Source organism: Halichoerus grypus, chromosome 1 (genome assembly GCF_964656455.1).
Source record: "Halichoerus grypus chromosome 1, mHalGry1.hap1.1, whole genome shotgun sequence".
Lineage (NCBI taxonomy): Eukaryota > Metazoa > Chordata > Mammalia > Carnivora > Phocidae > Halichoerus > Halichoerus grypus.
The window spans coordinates 137,895,363-137,917,139 of NC_135712.1; the positions used below are offsets into that span (position 1 = coordinate 137,895,363).

At 42.7% G+C, this 21,777-nt stretch overlaps 1 protein-coding gene across 5 annotated transcripts in view; it reads left to right on the top strand.

Moving 5' to 3' along the window:
* The window catches only part of RARB (retinoic acid receptor beta), a 712,218-nt gene that overhangs the window by 563,774 nt on the left and 126,667 nt on the right, over nucleotides 1–21,777 (top strand). For all 5 annotated transcript variants that reach the window (XM_036072138.2, XM_078072445.1, XM_078072441.1 and 2 more), the window contains one exon: nucleotides 11,776–11,924. In XM_036072138.2, coding sequence (XP_035928031.1) covers nucleotides 11,776–11,924 — 149 coding nt within the window. The remainder of the gene's footprint in view (nucleotides 1–11,775; nucleotides 11,925–21,777) is intronic.

Here is a 21,777-nt window from a genome sequence, read left to right on the forward strand (position 1 = left end):
GAGCATGCGACTCTTGATCTCGGGTGTGTGAGTTCAAGCCCCACGTTGGGTGTAGAGAGGACTTAAAAATAAAATCTTAAAAAAAAAAAAAAAAGATCGGAAGGTTAATAACACAGATTCAGCAGCACAAGTGTGATCCTCGATATCTTAATGATGGTAACTTGTGTGACACTGCTATGTGACAGGCATTCTGCTCCTGCTTGTCATTATGTCACTTTACAGTGATTTATCATTTAATGCTCACAATGACCCGATGAGACACACTCTCATTTTATACAAGGAAAAATTGAAGCTCAGAGAAGTTAAGTAACTTGCTCACAGTCACACAGTAAGTAGCAGAATTAGGATTTGAGCCCAGACTGGTGGGCCTCAGAATTCACACTTCAAACCACATGCCTCGACTTATCTGTAAAGATGGGGAGTTCCCTGAAGGAATATCCAAAAAGAGCTTGGGGACTGCTCCCAGTTGGAAGATTGGTGATCATTATTTTTTCAAGTCTTCTTTAGCAATGTCTTTCTTAAGAACTACAATTAAAACACTTTGAAACTGTCATTCTTCTCCAGAAATATTGAAAAATCACTGTTACGAAAGAAAAACACGACAGTGATAGCATTTCCATAAACTTCATTCCATATGGAAACTTCAGAATCTTGTCAATGTCCCCAAGTGCATCTTGTTGCCCTGATGTGTTATGCTCTCATCTCCAGCACTAACAAAATCTCCTTCTTAGTCAACTAGAAGGTGCAGGGAGGATGTCCACTATCCACCTGCTTCTAGCCACTCTCCCACCCACCCTGGTCTTCTTGGAAAGAGAGTAATGCAGCCCCTCATTTAGAGCTTTCCAAATCTATAGACAGTGACCCAGGAGCCATGGCACAGCTTTCGAATTCTGGATGTTGCTTTCATTCTTGCTAGTTAAGCTTTGGTTAAAGGAGTATATATATGGTGCACTGGCAAGAGAGGGAAAACCAGCTTGGGGGTGGGGCTTCCAGAGCTGCCCCCCAGTCCCCCACCCCTAGCCCCAAAAGTTGGCAGCTGTGCAGGCCACATTTGGCCCGAGTTACTGCCCTGACACACGCCCTTGGAGCACCGCCAAAGGCCTCTGGAACCTCGGTCTTAGCTGCTGCCATTCTGCCTGCTGGGGGTTGGTTTCTCGGCAGGGCAGGGAAGATGTGGGAGGGGTTTGTGGGTGTGTGTGGGTGTGTATGCGCCTTCTAATTCCTGTGTTTGCTTCTGGGGGACTTTCCTACTTTATTGCTCTGACTGGAAAGAAAGGAGGGCATTATTTCTGGATGCTTAGTTTCTTTCTTTTTTACTTTTCCAGTTGTACTTTTGGTCCTTATGCTGGGATAACTGTGTGTGTGTGTGTGTGTGTGTGTGTGTCTTAGATATAGTCTAGGTATTCTCAAACTTGCTGGCAGGGACTATGCCATCCTCTTGCCCAAGAAGTTCCGTGTGGTCCTAAGGATGTCATTGTCTTCTGCCAACACCTGGGGCACTGTCCTTCTCATGAACCCCAGACCATTTGCGTTCCCATCCCTGCCCATCCCATCTGTGTGGCCTTGAACAGTTACATAACCACTGTGCCCCCAGTCTCTTGCCTGTAAGGACAAAATACGAAGTCTACCTATCTCCTAGAGTCATTATGGGGTTCAAATGGATTAATATATGGAACGTGCTTAGAATGGGGGCGGTGGCCAGCCCACAGTACATGCTCCACAAAGGTTAGCTATTAATATTGTACTGTTATTATTTGACTAGACTCTAGAGATTGTTTCTGTCATGTAACAGTACTAGTCATATTAAGATAGGACTTACCCACCTTTCCCCAAATACTCTAATAATGAAGTGGTAGCTATTATTTTAATGTATTTTTATGGAGTTCACGAAGTATCAACCCTGCCATGTAGTAAGTATGCTTGCCATCTCCACTTTTTATATTAGGGAAGCAGAGGCTCTGGAAGCTAACGTGACTGCTGGTATGTGGCAGTTAGGAACCTAGTTTACGCCTTCAGTCTGCTAGGATGCCAGGCCCACCTCTCTGGCACTGCAAGAAATCATCTTACTTGCTGTCCCACTGCTTTGTCCTGAAGTTTCCCCACAAGTAGCATTCTTACCCTAGATCAGCGTTTTCAACCTCAGCGCTATTTATAATTTGGGCCAGATAATTCATTTGGGGGAAAGGGGGGAGCAGGGCTGTCTTGTGCATTGTGGGATGTTTAGAAGCATCCCTGCCCTCTGCCCACTAAATGCCAGTAGCAGTTCCCAATTTTGACAGCCACCATGTCTCCAGACATTGCAAAATGTCCCTTTGGGGGGGGCAAAAATCAATGTTGGTTAAGAACCGCTCCCCTAGATTAAGGAAGATAGAAGGGAAATGTTAGGGGGAGGGTGGTGGAGGTAAGGGTTGGCTATCACTTACTAAGCACTTACTGTGTGCCAGGGAAGTTGCAAATATTGTCTCCATTTCACCAACAGGTATTTTTTTAAGATTATCTGCATTTCCTGAAAGAGACACTAGGGCTGACAGAAATAAAGAAAACTGGCCATTAAATTAGTAAGTGGCACAAGATAGATCCAAATCCAGGTTCATCTGGCAGGAAAGCCCACGCCCTTCCCATCACTTCCTACATACGGTTTTCTGCAGGCTTATGATGTTTTAGTTCTTTTTAGGAACCAAGAAAACCCACACAGTGAGGATTAAGTGGGTTTCAAAGTTATTTTGACGCCTCTCCTGAGTGTATACCTATAGAAACAAAACAAAACCAAAAAACTTCTTTGCAGCCAGCTTATAACCAAGTAAGCAGAGCATCATTTTGTTGAGAAAGGTAGTTTTGGCTCAGTTTTCTGTCAGCACACTTGAACTTTCTCAGCTCTTGGAATATAGCAAGGATCCCCATGTGACAAAGCCTAATTTCATTGTCCTCTTCCTTAAATACAGTATTCCAACAAGTATCCCTTCATAACTTTTCTGTTAGGCTGGTATCACTGTGGTTTTTAATAGATATTAGCAGTACCTAAGCAAAGAATTGTGTATCTGAGATGATATATATTTTAGAGCTCCAGTTTTAATCAACTTTATGTGCAGGAAATTTGAACAGATAATAGAATGTCATTTATTAGATGCAATAATTGCTTTTTTAGAAATTATAGGAATCCTGATTAGAAGGGGAATATTGAGCTGAATCATTTGGTGTTGAGATAAACTCTTCAGGGGGACCTTAATATTGCGATGCCATTAGCTTCATCTATACGTGACTCCCGAGACCGTTCCCCCATTTGCTCAGTTAATTCAGCGCTCCATTTCTGATGCCTCTCAGTTCACATCATTAATAAGTAGTTAGATGTGTCCGCCTGTTAAGTGATTTTAAGGGAGAATTTATTTGAACCCTGTCATAAGCTATCTTAGCATGTCCTAGAAAATAGTGATATAAAGCATCGTCTGTTAAAAACGTCACCCCAAACAAGCTGTGAGATAATTTTCGACTATGTTCCTCGAAGCAAGAAAGCATATTATCAAAATGAAATGTAGGTGTTGAACGTGTCATGGTCCCTTATGAAAATATGACAGCACTTCCCATGGTCTAAGTCAGTCCCAGGAATAATGCCTACTGCTGGCCCTGAGCCCAGGCAGGTGTAGCTGTAATACAGTGATTAGTGGATGCTGAGCCACGCTCTCTCTTTTTAAAGCCCGAACTATTTTGTCGAATTTAACCATGTCTGGAATCAGATCAGTGTTTGGAAAATTATAACCATGAATTAAAAGAAAGGGAGGTACACCATCCTGCTTTTCTCAAATTGGAGTAAATAGGCCTGACCAGACCAGACCCAGGGGCGTTTTTAGCAAAGAAAATAAATGAGGGAGTAGGAAAAAGGGAAGGCAAAAAGCTGTGGGTTTTCGTAAAATAATAGCGATGTCTGTGAAGCTATTTCAGTCTCTTTTGTAAAGGTGAGAGTGGTGTTGTGTTTTTAAATTCCCGATTCTAAGGGGGCAGAGGTCCTGGTCCTTCCCCTCCCCCTGGTTTTGGGGAGGAGTTAAATGAGTTAATACATATTAAGCAACGAGCACAGCCCCGGGCACCTAGTAAGTGCTCAGTAAATAGCAGATACACTATTAGTTCAGGCTCTTCCTGTGCAACTTTGAACCCGCTGCCAACTACAGTCCACTGCCAGAATTTCGTGGGAGAGAACGAAGACTTCTGGCTTCTGGTGAGCATAAACACACACACAGCCTGAAGTTCTCAATGTATTAAGTACTTAACAAGGTGGAGTATTTATTAAGGACCTGTGTAAAGGGGAAGCTGACAGAGTTCCCATGCCAGATTGACTCAGCAAACTGGGGTTTTTTCAGGAGGTTAGGGCAGTAACAAGACATTTTTATGTCATGGTGTCTCAAATGTTGCTAACGTGCATAGGAATTATCGGGGGGTTTTGTTTTGATTCGGCAGGCCTATCGCGGGTGGAGCTGAGAGTCTTTTTAACCAGTTCCCAGGTGATGCTGATGCTGCTGGTCCGGGGACCAAACTTTGCAAAGCAAGGCTTTCTTTAAGGACTGCGAAATCAAAGTCTTCCCCCGGTCCCTGCTTTTGTCCCCTGCCTGTGTTCAGCACCTGTTGCATGTGTGGTCAGAATAGCAGGGATTCTCATAACCCAGCTCCAGTCCTCTGCCAGGATCCCGGGTGACCCGGGCAAACACACACTCCTTCAGGGTCACGGGCAGGTTACTGAGTCAAGACTGCCAGAGCCCCGCGTTGATGTTTTCCTTCTCCCCCCTCCCCACCCCCCACCCCCTCCCTTCCTTGCCTGCCCCAAACCCCGGACTAATCTTGGAGCTGCTTAATAATAACAAAGCCAGCAGCAGAGTGAGGCGAGACAATTTCAAAGCGAAGGTTCTGTTTGGCAATCACCTAACTTCACAATGCGATTTACAGATTTGCAAATTCCATGTGTGGAAACAAACCGCTTCTCCTGAAGGATGATTAAAAGCTGACCTCCCCCCGTCCCCGCCATAAGGCGACAGGAAAATTAAATGAGCGACAGTTTGGAGGGTTTTTTTTTTTTTCTCTTCCATTCTAACGTTTCGAGGCATGTAAATTATATTTTAATAAAAGGTCTACACCCGCCTCGCACGCGCATGCGCACACGCAGGCAGCGGAGAATCTGGTTCTAATTACTTGTACTTTAGTTGAACTTTGGCGTTTCCTTTGACTTTCTCCCTAATGTATGTGAGCTGTGGGCCTTGCAATCCTGCAGTGAGTCCACAGAAAAAGGGGGAAAAATCCAGACCGGCTCTCTTTGGTGCCAACAAAAATGAAGCCCCACTGAATGTTTTGACCAAATGCAACACTTTGCTATTCTCCCTTAATTAGCTGAAATTACTCCCTCCCACCGGGTCCCGGAGCTCTGGGCTCAAAATTCCCCTGGGGCCATGCAGGAAATGCCTTTTGCTTTACAACTCCTTTTTCTTTTAAGGCTCAGCTGCCCAGAGAGTGCATTAAAATACTGTCTTAATCATCGAAGGTTCTAGTAAAAAGGCAGGGCTTTCATAACGTTTGATGCCTGCCTGCCGCTAATCAGGCCCCAACATAAAATCCCGAAATCTGTCAACATGGTTTAGGCAGCACTAAATTAGTTCTCACAAAGAAAAAAAAAATAGTATACTGTGCTCTCTCTTAAAAATGTTATCTGCTACTTAATCTAACCTTTAGAAAAATGCCAAGCATGTTAGGAATCGTGAAGGGAGCTATTGTTGGAGACTTTCCGTGTGTTTAAATGTCACTCAGGTGTGTTGTAACAACAAGGACATTTATACTGTGTTTTCTCAGGTAAGTTAAGTTCGCGAGTGCCAAGTCCTCTTAAAGAGGCAACAGCGTTAATGCTTGCTTGCTTGCTTTCCTTTTTGTTTGTTTTCTTTCCTTTTTGTTTGTTTTCTTTCTTTTTTGTTTGTTTTCTTTTATTTGGGGGATGAATTAACCCCCGGAGTTGTGGCAGCGATCAAGAAAGCTGTGTCACTTGGGAGCGCTGGTCTTCTGCTCTTACACCAGCTCCAGCTCGGTCGGTGGAGATTCTCTTTCGTCTGTTTTTGTTTGGTCTGCAGACCTCTGGATCCGAAGCCCGTCCCAGTGGGGCTTCTCAAAGTACCATCTGCGGACCGCTGCCAGTTCCCCAACTGCCTGTTTCCAGTACGTGAGGAGAGGAGAGGAGAGGAGGGCAGATACCGCGCGCGGTTAGAAACTTTTACGGCAATTAAGAGTCATTTTATGTCGAATACAGCTTGCTTTCTCCTTTAAGCGGTCGCTTGCGTTTTAGATCTCTTGTTCAGTTTCATTCCTTTTTTTCTAAAAATTAATTTTGTTGTAGGTTCCCCCCCACCTCCACCCCAGGGATTTGTTTTTATTGAATTTTATCACCCCGTGAAGGACCGGGGCAGGGGAGTTAGAAACGGTCCTTTACCATAGAAAGTATAGAAAGTCTGAAAATCGCTACCCGCCCCCGGTCCAGGAATTCTGTTGCTAGTGGCTGATCTGGACCACACTTTGAGGAACATTCATTGAAAAGCAAACCAGACCTGTAAGGAATTTTTCTAGAAGGAAGGTGATTCTAGCTTTGTTTCCCTAGTGACAGCCACCTCCATGTTGCTGGGATGGAAAGGTTTCAGATATAGGCTAGAAGCTTCTGTCAGCGCAGGTTTGGTTGGGCTCACTGCCTCCTTTCGCATGTGTGCGCGGCCCAAAGAAGCCCCCTCAGCATGCCTGGTGCTGACTCTGCTCTGGGCAGGGACCCATGGAGCCAAGCATCCATCCAGCCCTGAGTAGCAGAAGTTCCTCTGTCTTGGCCATTCCCTGACAAAGCAAGGCAGCCCATCTGGTTAGCAGTTTGGATGTCACATTGGAGGCTGCTGCTTACTGGGGATGCAGTCACCAGACAGAACTGAATAAGTCAATAAGTAAGCAAGGAAATAAATAAAAGCAAGAGGCCAAAAGCAGATCCAAATTATTCCTCAAAGACTGCTTCCCCAAACTGAAATCACATCAGGATGGCTGGAGTGCAGTTGTTTTATTGAATGACACAAGCCTCTTTTCCCCCTGGGAAGTCTAAAAACTGCTTTTTTGGCCTGCCTGAGATCGCTGAATGAGCTAATACAGGACACATTGTCTGCTGAGCCTGCAGAGTTTTCGAGCAAAAATTTTATCATTCCATAGACTGATTGTGCTTGCCTGGAATAAGGAACAAAATGTTTGAGACCTCTCAAGGGCATTTGATGAATCTAACTCTAATTTAAAGGGACTAATAGATTATTGATTTAAGCAGGATGACAGTGAACAGATCAATGGCCAAGCACTGTGTAGCTCTCTTAAATACCAACAATGGCTAGTGGGAGGGGAGCCAGAGGCTGCCCCCCTCCCTTGCTGCCCACTGTCTTTATTGGTGGTGTTGGTAGGGGGAAGACAGAAGGAGAAGAGGAGGACTAATAAACTTTGCCAAAGTATATTTTTACTGAAAAGTCCAGAGGTTTCGTTAAAGTACAGATCTGCTTTTATATTGATGCCATATCCTGGTTGTAATTCTAGAACTTGCCTTGATGTGTTTGCTTAAGGCTAGTTTTGGCATTCAACCATACCACGGAGATTTGCTTTTCTGTTTGGCTTCGTATTGTTCTCTGTGGTATAGACCACACAAAGGAAATAAGTTATCAGTTTGGAGGGGGATATTTGAGTATATATTAACACTAATATTGAATTCTTTACCCCCAGTGGGACAGTTTTTCTGAGGATGATTATTTCTTGTCATATATAAGTCTTTTTCTATTTATGTTTGTATGGGATTCATTTATGGCGTTTGTAGGATTCAAATTACAAACCTCAATAGAAAGCATTCATTCATCCTTCAGAACACAGCCTGGTCACCTCCTCTGGGAAGTCTCCTTTGATTTCTCTGGGCTCAAAAAGGTTTTTAGCTCTGTCATTGTATTATATCCGTGGTCCTCAGACTGCTACAATTTGGAGTCACCTGGGACTTTTTTTTTTTTTTTTTTAAACACCCATGGCTCCCACTCCCAGACATTCTGGCGTAATAATTTTGGGATACAACCTGGGCATTAGAATGTTTAAAATCTCCCTACGTAGGTCTAATGTACAACCAGGTTAGAGAACCACTGTATTACATTCTCATTGTTGATTTACTTTCCATCAGGCAAAACCATCAAGGCTAAGGCATTATACAATGCACCATCCATAGCAGATAACACAATGCCTGGCTGGTGTAGTCTAGTCACTCAGCAAAATGCATGATTGAACACACGAACATCCACTGCACAAATATGGGAAGGTTCATAGCATTACTGGTGAAATCACGACAGCTTCAATAAAAGTCTAGAGCCTTCACTATTGATTGTTTACAACAGAACATTTCCATTCACGACAACTGTTCAGGAAAAGTGTTCTGGGTTCATCCATTTGTTATAAGTGACTCTTATCCATAGAAAAAGGCTTTTACCAAACTTTGTAAAATGTTTTGGGGTTTGTGAAGTCTCCCGCCTTTTCACACCTGTACTTTGCCCCGAGTTTCTTGGGTATTAAACCGCCCAAGTTCTGTTTCCTCTCTTTGGGAGGGTGAAATGCTGGATTCCCTTTAGGACATGTATTTGAAGTGACATATTTATGGAAATTACCACCCACTTTTGAAATTCAGGGCATAACTCTGACAGCTGAATCCAGCCCTAACAGAATTCTATTTACAACTTTCCTAGACAAGCCAGATTAGCTGTTCTACATGAGCGAGTAGAACATTAAACCCCCCCCCCCCCACATTGCTTCTGTGGAGAACACAGTGCAGGACTGATTGTGGTGGTGATGACACAACTCTGTCAGAGTTGTTGAAACACTTGGGTGGAAGTAGAGCCATACAAATAAAACCTATCCAAGACTTTGGGGAGGCATTTAGGGAAGGACTCCCTTATGTTGATATATTGGGAGTGACCTAGCCTTCCTGGAAGTCAATTTATCAACATGAATTAAAAACTAACAAAACATTTTTAAATAACCATACCTTTTGAGCTAATAATTCCACTTCTGAGAATTTATCTTAAATAGACATTTGCTGAGATTAGCTACAAAGAGGTTCACATAATGGAGTCTTTTGCAGGAAAAATATTTATGGGCAAGGACATAAACTCATGACATAATAAGTTAGACAGAGTCCCAAACAAAATCTGCAGTATAAGCCCACTTTAGTAAACAAACAAACCAAAATCATTTATATGCATAGAAAAGTGTTCTAGAAGGATATATGCTAAGGTGATAACCATGCGTTTTTCTCTAAGTAGAAGGTTTGGGGGTGATTCTCTGCATGTTTGTTTTTCTTAGATTTTAACAAAGAGCGACACGTTATTCTGTACTTTTTAACAAGTACTGTTTTCTTGTTGATGTCATTATTACTCATTTGCTTTCAGTGAAGCTGATTAGCTTAGTGTGGGGACTGCTTTTGCGTTTACAGCTTGATAGCTGATCTGATAAGCTTTAGTAACATCTTAGATGCCAATCTTTATGCCAAGCTGCCCAGAGTAAGGGCTGTCTTCATCCCAGACATCTTGCTTCTGACCAGTAAAGACTGTAATAGATTTAACTACTAGACCTGCATTACTCTAATGAATTCATTCCAAGATACTTCTGAATTATGAGAATACTATAATTATAGTTGATTCTACTCCAAAAGGATAATTAATTTTTTAAGGAAGCAAATGAGTATATGAAAGCTATTTGATTTGTAATTGTGTTACCTTAACACCTTAGAGGGGCACTTAGTACTTGGAATGAAGAAGCAAAAGGAACAGGGAAAAGTTCATGTATTAATTCACAAATATTTATTGATAACCTGCCTACTATGTGCCAGGACCTCTTCTTGGCCTGGAACATAGTTGTAAATGATGCAGATAAGTTCCTTGGCCTCATGAAACCCATAGTTGGAAGGTAACAGAGGTAGAATATAAAATTGTACATTCTAAATTTTGATACTAGCTAGGGTTTTACAGAAAATAAAATAACGGGGTGTAGTGATCAGGAGTGGGAAGGGGCATTTTACTTAGAAAAGCCATCTCTGAGGAGGTGACATTTGTTTTAAGATCTAAGAGATGAAAAGGAACCAGACATGTGAAGGTCTGAGAATTTCCAGGTAGGGGAAATGGTTAGTGCAGTAGCCTTACATTGGTACAAGAGCTTGGCCTATTCAAGAGATGAAATAGAAGCCAAGTGTTTAGAAGTTGATAAATGAGAATGATGAACTCAGTGATGTTGATGTTGCTAAGGGGCCATATCATAAAAAGCCTTGTTGAACACAGTAATGAGATTGACTTTGATCTAATTGGCTACTATTGGAGGGCCTTAGACAAGTAAGGGATAGGGATTGCTTTTGCCTTTTTGAATGGTTGTCTGCCTATGTATTTGAAGAAGGGACCCTAGGGTAGGAGCACAGGCATGGGGAGACCACTGATGAGGCTGTGGCAGTAGCTCAGGTGAGAGGTGATGGTGGCCCACTGGCCTGGCATGGTAGCAGGATTACGAGATGAGGATGGATTCACAATATGTGTAAGGAGTAGAGTTGCCCTGACTTCCTGAAGGTTTGGCTGTAGGACAATAAAGTCAGTAGAATATCTAGTCTGGAAGACTGTGAGTAGCGGAACAACTGGAAATCTTACACTCTGGCGAATATACTGTATATTGTAAAGAAATATGGAGGTTGGAAGATTCTGGAACATTATTTGATGACTTTGGGTCACTCACTCCCTTCCCCATTTCCATCATACTTGATGTGCATTTTTGCCTGTGATAGGAAAAGGGCCAGGTCTTGCTTTGACTTGGAACATAAATCTGGAGAGAAGGGATGGGAGAATAAATTCTATGAATTCCTATTTCCCATGGAATTTGGGTGGTTAAAAAATGAAATAGGAAATCCTGTATTTTTAAATCTAGGATAAAGAGCAGCGTGACTCTGCTGTCATCAGTACAACCCATTGCTTCTCAAACATTAACTGTACATTTGGCCATCCGAGGGTTTTGTTAAAACTCAGATTCTGATTCCCTAGGCTTGAGCTGGGGCCTGATGCTCTGTTTTCTGATAAGCTCTGTGGTGACGCTGAGGCTGCTGGTCCAAGGAGCAGTCTTGGAGTGGCCAAGGTCTTACCGATGCTGTTATTAATGAAGATCCGTCATGGCTGCATGGCCCTCCCCAGATGCTTGTCCAATGGCTGTTGTGGGCATTTTCTCCATTTGTCCTGGGAAATTTACTTTTGGCTAAGTGAGCAACAGGGTCAAACAAGTCATTTCAGAGACTCTACACGAATCAGAAGCTAGGGGAAACAGAAGAGCAGAAAGAGCTTGGGGGTTGCAGTGTGAAGATCTGACTTTGTGTCCTGGCTCTACCACCGGCCTGTTGATCTTGGACGAGTCACGGCACTCCCCCCGCCACCCTCCCCCCCCGAGTTTCTGTGTCTCTGGAGGGTAGCATGGTGAGAAAATCATGTCCCTCACAGTGCTGTGATGCACCGAGAAGGAGAGAGGCAGATGTGCTTGCTCTGTGAACTGAAGGGCACCATGTCCGTGTCCGTGTCCCCACTGCTGGGCCGACAATGACACGTTTTTGTGGGCCTATCCTTGCTGGTGTTCTTGCTGAACTTGGGGCAGAGGCCTATGATTTCGCTGGTGAAAAAGACATGAAATGACCCATTTTCTCTTTTTTTTCTCCCCTCCTCCCCACCCCCCACTCCATCTCCACCACAGCGATTGAAACACAGAGCACCAGCTCTGAGGAACTGGTCCCAAGCCCTCCGTCTCCACTTCCTCCCCCTCGTGTGTACAAACCCTGCTTCGTCTGCCAGGACAAATCATCAGGGTACCACTATGGGGTCAGCGCCTGCGAGGGCTGTAAGGTGAGTACCCGCGCCTCTGCACCCAGCATGCACTCCTTCTCCACGTGCTCCGTGGGGGGTGGGGGGGACCTGCTCAGCTCTAGAAGCAGGCTGCTTTGCCATCTTGTGATGCCACCTCCAGTGTGGTGGGCTCGGTTGTATTTGACGGTTGCATTGCTTCCTTCTATTTCATCAGTTAAAAATTCAGAAACTTCTGCAAACGACTGATGGGGGCCAAATGCTTCTAGGGCCCTTAAAATAACAGAACAGTTCTTTTCAGGTAACAAGAGTTTTTTGAAGGAGTCCTGAACAGCATCATCCTGTTTCTCTTTAGAACATGCCGTCTGCTGTCTTTGTAGTTTTATTTTATTTTTAAATATGACTGACAGTCCCCTAAATCAACTTGCTGAGAATCCAAGGTTAAAATTGGGATTTATCTTCTGGCTGTTTCCTCAGCCCTGTGGCCTTTGAATTACAGTTTGATTTTCAGCCTGTAGGGACTTGCTACTGTGTGCGTGCATCATAAATTCAGGAGAGCTGGATTTAAAATTCCAGCCTACGGAGTAGTGGGGGCTGAACATGTGTCAGAGAGGATATGGCTGCTTTGAATCAAGCTAGACAATTGCTATCGAGTCCAACAGTCTTAATTGAATGAAAGAGCTGCTTTTTTTTTTTTTTTTAGAGAGAGATAAAAGAAAAACAAAGAATGACTTCATAGACAAATCCAACTCATCCACAGTTTTTCAAAGGAACTATGGCTGTCTTGAGCTAGCCCTTTCCCAGATATACAGCTTTTTTAGGGTCCCTCCTACAGCTGGTCAGATCTGTTCTGTATCTAGCTCCATTGGATGATTCATTGTAATTATAAGCATGCTGGAATATTACAGGTGCTCCCATCAGGTGCTCCGTGGCATTTTGTATTTGGCTTATCAGAGTTAGCATTTATTATCAGCATATGGATTGGTTAGGTGCTGCAGTGTAACAAACCATCCTAAAGCTGGGTGGCCCAAAACAACCACCTTGCATTTAGCTTATGGTTCTGTGGGGCAGCACTTTAGGCCAGGCTCCTTTGGGTGGTTCACCTGCTCTTAGCTATGCTCCGCTGTGTATCTCTGGCCAGCTACAGGTTCCCTAGGTGGTTGTGCTTCTGGGGATTACCGAAGGCTCCTGCTGCTGGGGACTCTTGGCTCTTCCTCATGTGGTCTCTCATGCCTGTTGGGCTGGTACTGGCTTACTTGCACAGGCAGGGTTCCGGAAGAAAGCACAGAGGCACATGAGGTCTCCTGAGGCCCAGGTTCACACGTGGCATGCTGTCGCTGCTGATGCATTGTGTTGGCCAAAGGAAGTCATAAGGCCAGTGATACTTGGGAGGTGGGAACAGAAACTCAACTTTCTAATGCAAAGAGCTGCAAAGTCACATTATAAGAGGCAGGAATACAGGGTAAGGAAAAACGGGGTCATTTTTGCATGGAGTCTACCACACTGAATGCCTTACGGTCCATGACCCAGAGCGGATAGGGTCCTAGCTTGAGTGCAGCACCTCACTCATGTCTGGCGTGTCGCGGGCGCTTAAAGATAGAGGTTGAACAAACACAGAAATGTCGCTCGGCCCCTGAAAGAAATTATGAGTTTTCTCCTCTTTTCAAGCCACTGGAATAAACATGGATTATTTTACTGAGCGAGGCTAGTTTAGGGAACATCTCTCTGCCTCTGGGATTGTGTTGGTTGTTTTAAAGGAGTGTCCTTTCCTCCAGTAGCTTCAGATAAGGTGGTCAGGAAAGGTCACATAGCTGCCACTTGGCAGCTGGATGAAAAGCGAAACATTTGTGCGTCCAATTACTACTTTTATTATCGATTGCTAGCTGAACCTACTTAACTTTATCCTGAAATTTGGGAAAGCCGAAGCCAAATCCCGGTTGACTTTGTCCACTTGTTGCGCAATATATAAATAAACCTTTTCCTAATGGTCATTTGAAAGTGAAATGAAAAGACATTCCTTTATTTCAAAAAATGTTAAGTCATGTCCTGTCCAGAAATCGGAATGCAGTTGTGTTCTAACTCAGCTTACCTGCTCCCATTCTGTCCTGGGAAAAGAAATTACCCGCATCTCTCTTCCCCGCCAGATTCCAGGCCCTACGATATTCAGCTGTTTCACAATCTGTACAGTACACACTGTTTTAATCAGCTCTTAGCTAATTCCCTTGACCTCTTGCTTTAAGTTTGGACTCTGACTCTTTTTAGGAAAAACCCCCAACAACAACAAAACCCATACCAACACAGGCAACTTTGATAAACTTGGTGAAGCTGTTCAGAGTCATGTTAATGGCGTAGCTTTTTAACAAAGTATAAGCCCAATAAGCCTGGCCAGCCAGTTTTCGGATTTGAGGGGTTTTGTATTGTGGGTGGATCTCTGAAAACATGGACTGCCTTTCTCCTAGGTTGTTGAGAAAGACTGGTCTGCATTTTGGCTTACTGGGAAAACATAGTGGTAGAATTCACAGAACTGAAAACCATAAGGCCAAAGTATAATGTAACAGCCAAAGGAGAGAAACACAATTAAAAAAAAAAACTAAATATAACTGTTACCATTTTTAAAAGTTACTAAAACAGTGCAAAGTTTATTGTATAAAAAAATAGAAAATTAAAACCACCACAGTTCTACCCTGGGAGAAAACCTCTGCTATATCTATTTTTCTATGAGTACATATATATATGCATTGTTATTTTTGGTTTTTATAAAAATAGAATTTTATGTTAGATGCTGGTTTTAATCTGCTTTTTAAATTTAATGGTCTTTCATGACCAAAATTTAAACAACTGTGTAGTGTTTGTGGTTATAACATTAATGTAGTAATTTATGGTTATATCATAATTTATTTAACAAATTCACTGTTATTAAGTTCATCGCAGTTTTTCTCTATTACAAATAATGCTTTAATGGATAGCCTTGAGGTATATCTGTGATAATTTTTTTAGGATAAATTAGTAGAATTGGAATTTCTAAGTCATTGGCTTTGAACATGTTTAAGGCTTTTGATACAAATTGCCAAAATGTCCTCTGAAAGAGATATATCAATTTAAGTTCTGTTAGTCCATTAAATGTTAATTGTGTTAGAGGCTATCTGTTAGGAATATCTCCCATGTGATAATAAGGTAATGAATCAAGAAACAACTTCTCTTCTGGAATTCTGCCTCTGTCTACTTTGGTGGTTTATCATGGGCCCGAGGCATGTTATCATTTTGGGCTCCCGGCAGATACACCATGGGTCCCTGATTGACCTATAAGGGCTGGCCCATTTTTTGGCTAGAGATCACAGATCACTATTCTAGGTTGGGAGCCTCTGCTCTAAAATAGGACTCCCAAATAGAACCCGGTTCATATCTATAAGAAGTAATGTCCACGGTGGCTTCAGCCTGTCCTGAACAGGATGACCTTACTGACTATTGTTTGGGAAAGAGAACCTTCTGTTTTCTTAGGGAACAGTGGCTGTCTCCGACTCAGAATTTAATGAATGGGTGACGGTCCACCTCTTGGAATGACCAGTGGCTCCTGTGTTGACACAGCATTACCATGGCAACATAACCACTAGATGCACCACTGGGTTGTCCCGTTTAGGGGATTTCCAGCTGAGCCATGGCAGTTTCTTGGGGGGACAAAGAGTACATAAAGTGAACGTGTGTTGTGGTTAGCCAAAAGGTTCAACAATATAGAGGGATAAAGTTGATTTTCATGTGTCCTTAAGAAACCGTGTCATTGCTCATAGCTAGAATTTATGCACAATTTTGGCCTTGATCATATTTTATATTGATTATGGAGTTTAGAGTAAGGATACCAGGATTTGAATTCTAGTTAGGCTACTTGATAACTTTGTGACCTTGGGCAAACTTCTTTAATTCTCTGTGTGTCTCTCTTCTCATCTGGAAAAATGGAGATAATAATAGTATTTCTTAATATTGCTGTTGAGTATAAAATGAGTTACTATGAAGAATATAGACGGTACCTGGAACATAGTAAGTGGTATATACATTCAGTTATGGTTTACATTATCATTAACTTAATGACTTTTGCACAGTGATGTAACATGAGTTACACTCTTAGTATTCTTTTTTATAGTGCTCTTTTAATAATTCTCCACTTCTTTATACCAAAAAATAAACATTGCCTCTTTCCTTCAAGTCTCAGTTTAAGACCCAAGCAATCCATTGAACCTACCCTGATTATTCCAGTGCAGGGGTTGGCAAATGGTTTCTGTAAGGAGCCAGGTAATAAATATTTTAGGCTTTGAAGGCCATCTGGTCTCTGTCACAACTACTCAACTCTATCACTGTAGTATGAAAGGAGCCACAGACAATATGTCAAATAATGGCTATGGGCATGTTTCAATAAAGCTTAATTTTTTTTTTTTAAGATTTTATTTATTTGAGAGAGAGAGAATGAGTGGGGGTGAGGGGCAAAGGGAGAGAGAGAGAGAAGCAGACTCCCTGCTGAGCAGCCCCCGATGTGGGACTCAATCCCAGGACCCTGGGATCATGACCTGAGCCGAAGGCAGATGCTTAACCAACTGAGCCACCCAGGTACCCCAGTAAAACTTTATTTGTAAAAATAAGCAGTGGGCTGTACTTGGCCCTTGGGCCTCGTTTCCTGAGCTCTGCTAAAGTACATGGGGATATGTTCTTTTTACAATTTCTAAAACTCAAAAGCTGATGATCCAAAGCACTCATGCCCAGGGTGCCAGGCCAGTTGTTTCTGACGGACTGTAGGCTAGGGAATGCAGTACTCCTTCCCCACTTGCTTCAGAAATGGTGTTTAACAAAACTTGATGTCCACTTGCCCAGAGCTCCAACGTGGGAGCTTCAAGACTACTCTCTTGGGGCACCTGGGTGGCTCAGTCGGGTAAGTGGCTGCCTTAGGCTCAGGTCATGATCCCGGGGTCCTGGGATCAAGCCCCACATCGGGCTCCCTGCTCAGCAGAGAGCCTGCTTCTCCTTCCCCCTCTGCTTGCCGCTCTGCCTGCGTGTGCGCTCTCTCTCTCTGTCAAATAAATAAATAAAATATTAAAAAAAAAAAAAGACTACTCTCTTTGTCTGTTTTTACTTCACCCCCTTATTCCCACCCGGCTCCCACTTCTTTATCATCCAAAGCCATAGAAATTAGCAGTTTCCTTATGAGTGAGCTGCTTCTAGAAGCACCTAGCATCTTACTTTGGAGAGGTTTGTGGGATGTGTTTTATGAGCTGCTGTCTTAGTAAGATTTTCTTGCCTACAAAATAACCCAAATGCTTGTTGGCTTAAAACAATAGACATGTATTGTCACAATTCTGTGCAGGTTTTCTTGTCTTGGCTGGCTTGTCTTGGGTCAGGTGGTTTAGGTGGCCTCATGACTGGGTCCTTGACAGGATGACTGGATCCTCTTCCCATGTTATCATTCCTCATCCTTTAGCCTAGCCTGGACTTGTTCACAGGGTGGTGGATGGGTTCCCATCAGTAAGAGAGGACAAGCACCAATGGGCAAACCTCTGGTTGCATCACATTTGCTCACATCCCGTTGGTCAGACAAGTTACATGGTCAAGTCTCAGTCTGATGGGTGGAGAAATAGACTCCACCTTTGAAGGGGATAAATGGCAAAGTCACCTTGCAAAAGGGTGAATATATTAGAGCTGGCATTTGACGATATACCGTCTTCTATTAACTTCTGATTTCATGTGTAAGTCTCTTCTGATAGCCTATATTCACCATCCCATCATCTTATAGCAGATGATTATTGAACACCTACTAAGTTCCAGGGCCTATGCCAGATGCAACAGTGAACACAAGGGAGATGTTCCTCCTGGAACTTACTGTCTCATATAAATAACGTACAGATGATAAACAATTCAGAGTTGGAAGAAAAGGAACAGAATGGTCTGTAAACAATAGTGGAGGGGCACCGGATTTGTTTGGGAGTCAGGGGGAGATCTTACGACTGGAAGAAACCAGCTGTGTGAGTAACAAGGGAAAGCATTTCAGGGCAGAAACTGAATACTTAGAATCTAGGGCTATTTCTTCCTTTCTTTGCTGTATCCATTAGCTTCTCTGGGCCCCAACAAATTTGTAAAAGTCAAATTCACAAGTTTGAACCCAGTCCTACACCAAATACAGTGGTAAAACAGTGTACCCAGTATTGTAGTCGTTTCTTGTTAGGGATGGCTAATGTGGTGTGGCTATATATAAGTTGAGAGGTGGGTAGGGGGAAGGAGAAAACTGCCCTTGTTGGAAACCTTCTCTATACCAGGCATTGGGGCATTTTATACTTTTATTTCATTTAATTCTCACAAGAGCACTGTAGGGGGTAGGCTTGATGATGCCCATTTTACAGAGGAGGAAGCTGAGTTTCAGAGACATAAAGGCATGTGGCTAAGGTCGCACAGCTAGTCTTTTCGAGGGCTAGGATTGAAGTCTTAGGCCTTTGGGAAAACATTCCACTGCTTTAGCTGCATTGAAACAGAAGGTAGGAAGCAGTGGTGTGTTGTTTTCTAGAGTGGGGGTTTCAAGGGGCAACAAATTAAAAACAGGTGGGAGTATATTTAAAAATAAAAACAACCCTATTGTCTTGATCATTTCATAAAAGAAATGGCATTTTTATAACAAAAAGTAGAAGAAAGAAGAGCTTACAAGGCAGTCTTTCCCAAGAAGGGATGGTTACAGGACCCACCCACGGGCACGCTCCCAAATGGTGCTTTGTCCTTGTTCTCTCTTCTTTGCTGTTGACGGGTGGAAACTTCCCATCCATAAACTAGCATTTGGGAGCCACTGTCCAGCCCCCATGGAGAGCCCCCGGCTGCCGCCATGATGGTGCGCCTTCCCCACAAGGGCACAGAGGAAATGCTTGCTCAAGGTCATGTTGGTAGCCTTCTATTTAAAGCAGCCTTTAAGAGTTTAAACTCCACTATCCCCCTCAGTCCCTCAGGGCTAATTTTGTCCATTTTCTCATCTGCCTTTGTTTTCCTTGCCTCTGAAGAAGGGAGGCCCTCATCTCTGTGACAGTGTTCGGCTGCTGGGCTGTTTTATTGTTTTTTGTTTTTTGTTTTTTCTGGCAGACAGCAAGTAGTATGCTCTGTCACAAAAAGTTTTGCAATCAGGAAGATGGATGTCTGCACTTAATTTTAGAACTTCTATTAAATACTATAAATGTGCTTAATGATTTTATTTGACCAAGGCCATTTAAAAAGACTTTTTTTTCCTGTTTGTTTTGTTTGTTTGTTTTGGTTTTAATTGGCGTGGATAAACACGAACGCTATGCTCTGTCTCGAGAACATTTCTGGCTTTGCCTCAGTTCAGAGGTTGGCTGCAGTATTGAGCCCCAAGAACGATATACCATGCAGAAGGCAGTAACAAAAACTGGACAGTGTCTGCATCCTGTAATGGCTAAAAGTGAATTGTGAAGCTTGCCATCAAGTTCATTATTCTAGTTTTTGAACCCCACAAAATAGGTCCCCTCGTAGACCCAAAGAGCTATTCTCCTTGTTAACATCGGCCAACAGTGGGAGAACTGACTTATTCTCTCATTAATCAGACCTCTGTGAAACACCCTCCGAGACAGGCTTTAGGTGTAGAAATGAAAGGTTTTATGTATTTGGTTCCCAAAGTTGTATCCCGGTATTTATAAAGTCCACAGATGGGTGCCTGTTGGATAACAGGGCCATGGTAAATATTTATGGCCTGAATGGATGAACGAAGGGTAAGGAGACCACTAGTGTGTGTACCGTGTGCTGTGACGCCTGGGGGGCTTGGTGAGCGCAGAGACAGAGCCTCTCATCCCTCTGACACGTTCAGGGCTTTATACAAGAGACGATTTTGTAGATGTATCAGCATTTTCCAGAGCGGGGAGGGGAGAGGAGTGTTCGAGGCAGAAGTTGAAGGCAAGGGAACTCGGAATAGCCTATGAAGAATTATGTGGAAAAATGGAATTTTATCCATTCTGTAGACATTAGTTTTGCGTAGCCCTATGCAAGCAACTGGGGATCAGCCAGGCTTAAAGAGGCTCCGGAGGACTCATTACATATCATTTCCTCAAAAAAGACTTCTCCAGAACCGCCCCCCCCCCCAGTTAGATTCCCCTCTTTTACATTTTTTATTGTTCTCCTTTGTAGCGCTTACTGCAACTGTAATCAACTTATTATTTATGGAGACATTGGTTTGATACCAGCTTCTTCTTTTAGACTATAAACTCCAAGAGGGCTGGGGCTAGTCTCAGTGTCTAGCACAGCACTCTGCACATAGTAGGGCTTCAGTGATGAGTGATTTTTTTTTATCACAAATTAGATCTAATTATAGAGTATTTAATATAGTAATAAATGACATAAATCAAGCAGGTATATAATTCTATGGTAATGCACATAGTATAATTTTATACATCCTATCTAATTATATAATTAATTGCATCTAATTATATAGGGTTGGTGATGATGCATTAATGAAAACTTTTATAAAATTTATAAACAGGAAAAGGCCTTTCATGGCCAAAGTGCAGCTCATTTTCTTAGTAATTTCTGCCTTCCACCTCAGAGTTAACCCTTCTGTGCAAAGGTTTATTTTGTCTTTGATACTGTCTTTATGCAAACTCTTAAGGACTTGCAACTGGAATGATATACTCAAGAACACTGTGGGTTCTTAGTGATTTAAAATAAATAAAAATCTCAACATGTAGAATCTACTTCCCTGCGGAGAAACATTAAGACAGCTAAAATGGCATTCTGGCTTTTCCCAGCAATAGATCCTACTGAAGGAGAAAACACTTTTTTTCTTCTGGATAAATGTTGTTCTACATTGAGAAATCATTTTGGGTTGAAAAGGCAGAAAAGTCTTTTTTTTATGTTAATCACCATACATTACATCATTAGTTTTTGATGTAGTGTTCCATGATTCATTGTTTATGTATTAACACCCAGTGCTCCATTCAATACGTGCCCTCCTTAATACCCATCAACAGGCTAACCCATCCCCCCACCCCCTCCCCTCTAGAACCCTCAGTTTGTTTCTCAGAGTCCATAGTCTCTCATGGTTCGTCTCCCCCTCCAATTTCCCCCCTTCATTTATCCTTTCCTACTATCTTTTTTTTTTTTTTTAACATATAATGTATTATTTGTTTCAGAGGTACAGGTCTGTGATTCAACAGTCTTACACAATTCACAGCGTTCACCATAGCACATACCCTCCCCTATGTCTATCACCCAGCCACCCCATCCCTCCCACCCCCCACCACACCAGCAACCCTAAGTTTGTTTCCTGAGATTAAGAATTCCTCAGATCAGTGAGATCATATGATACATGTCTTTCTCTGATTGACTTATTTAGCTCAGCATAATACCCTCCAGTTCTATCCACGTCGTTGTAAATGGCAAGATTTCATTCCTTTTGATGGCTGCATAATATTCCATTGTATATATATACCACATCTTCTTTATCCATTCATCTGTCGATGGACATCTTGGCTCTTTCCATAGTTTGGCTATTGTGGACATTTCTGCTATAAACATTGGGGTGCACATACCCCTTCAGATCACTGCATTTGTATCTTTGGGGTAAATACCCAGTAGTGCAGTTCCTGGGTCATACGGTAGCTCTATTTTAAACTCTTTGAGAAACCTCCATACTGTTTTCCAAAGTGGCTGCACCAGCTTGCATTCCCACCAACAGTGTAGGAGGGCTCTGCATCCCTGCCAACATCTGTCGTTTCCTGACTTGTTAATTTTAGCCATTCTGACTGGTGTGAGGTGGTATCTCATTGAGGTTTTGATTTGGATTTCCCTGATGCCAAGCGAATTGAGCACTTTTTCATGTATCTGTTGGTCATTTGGATGTCTTCTTTGGAAAAATGTCTGTTCATGTCTTCTG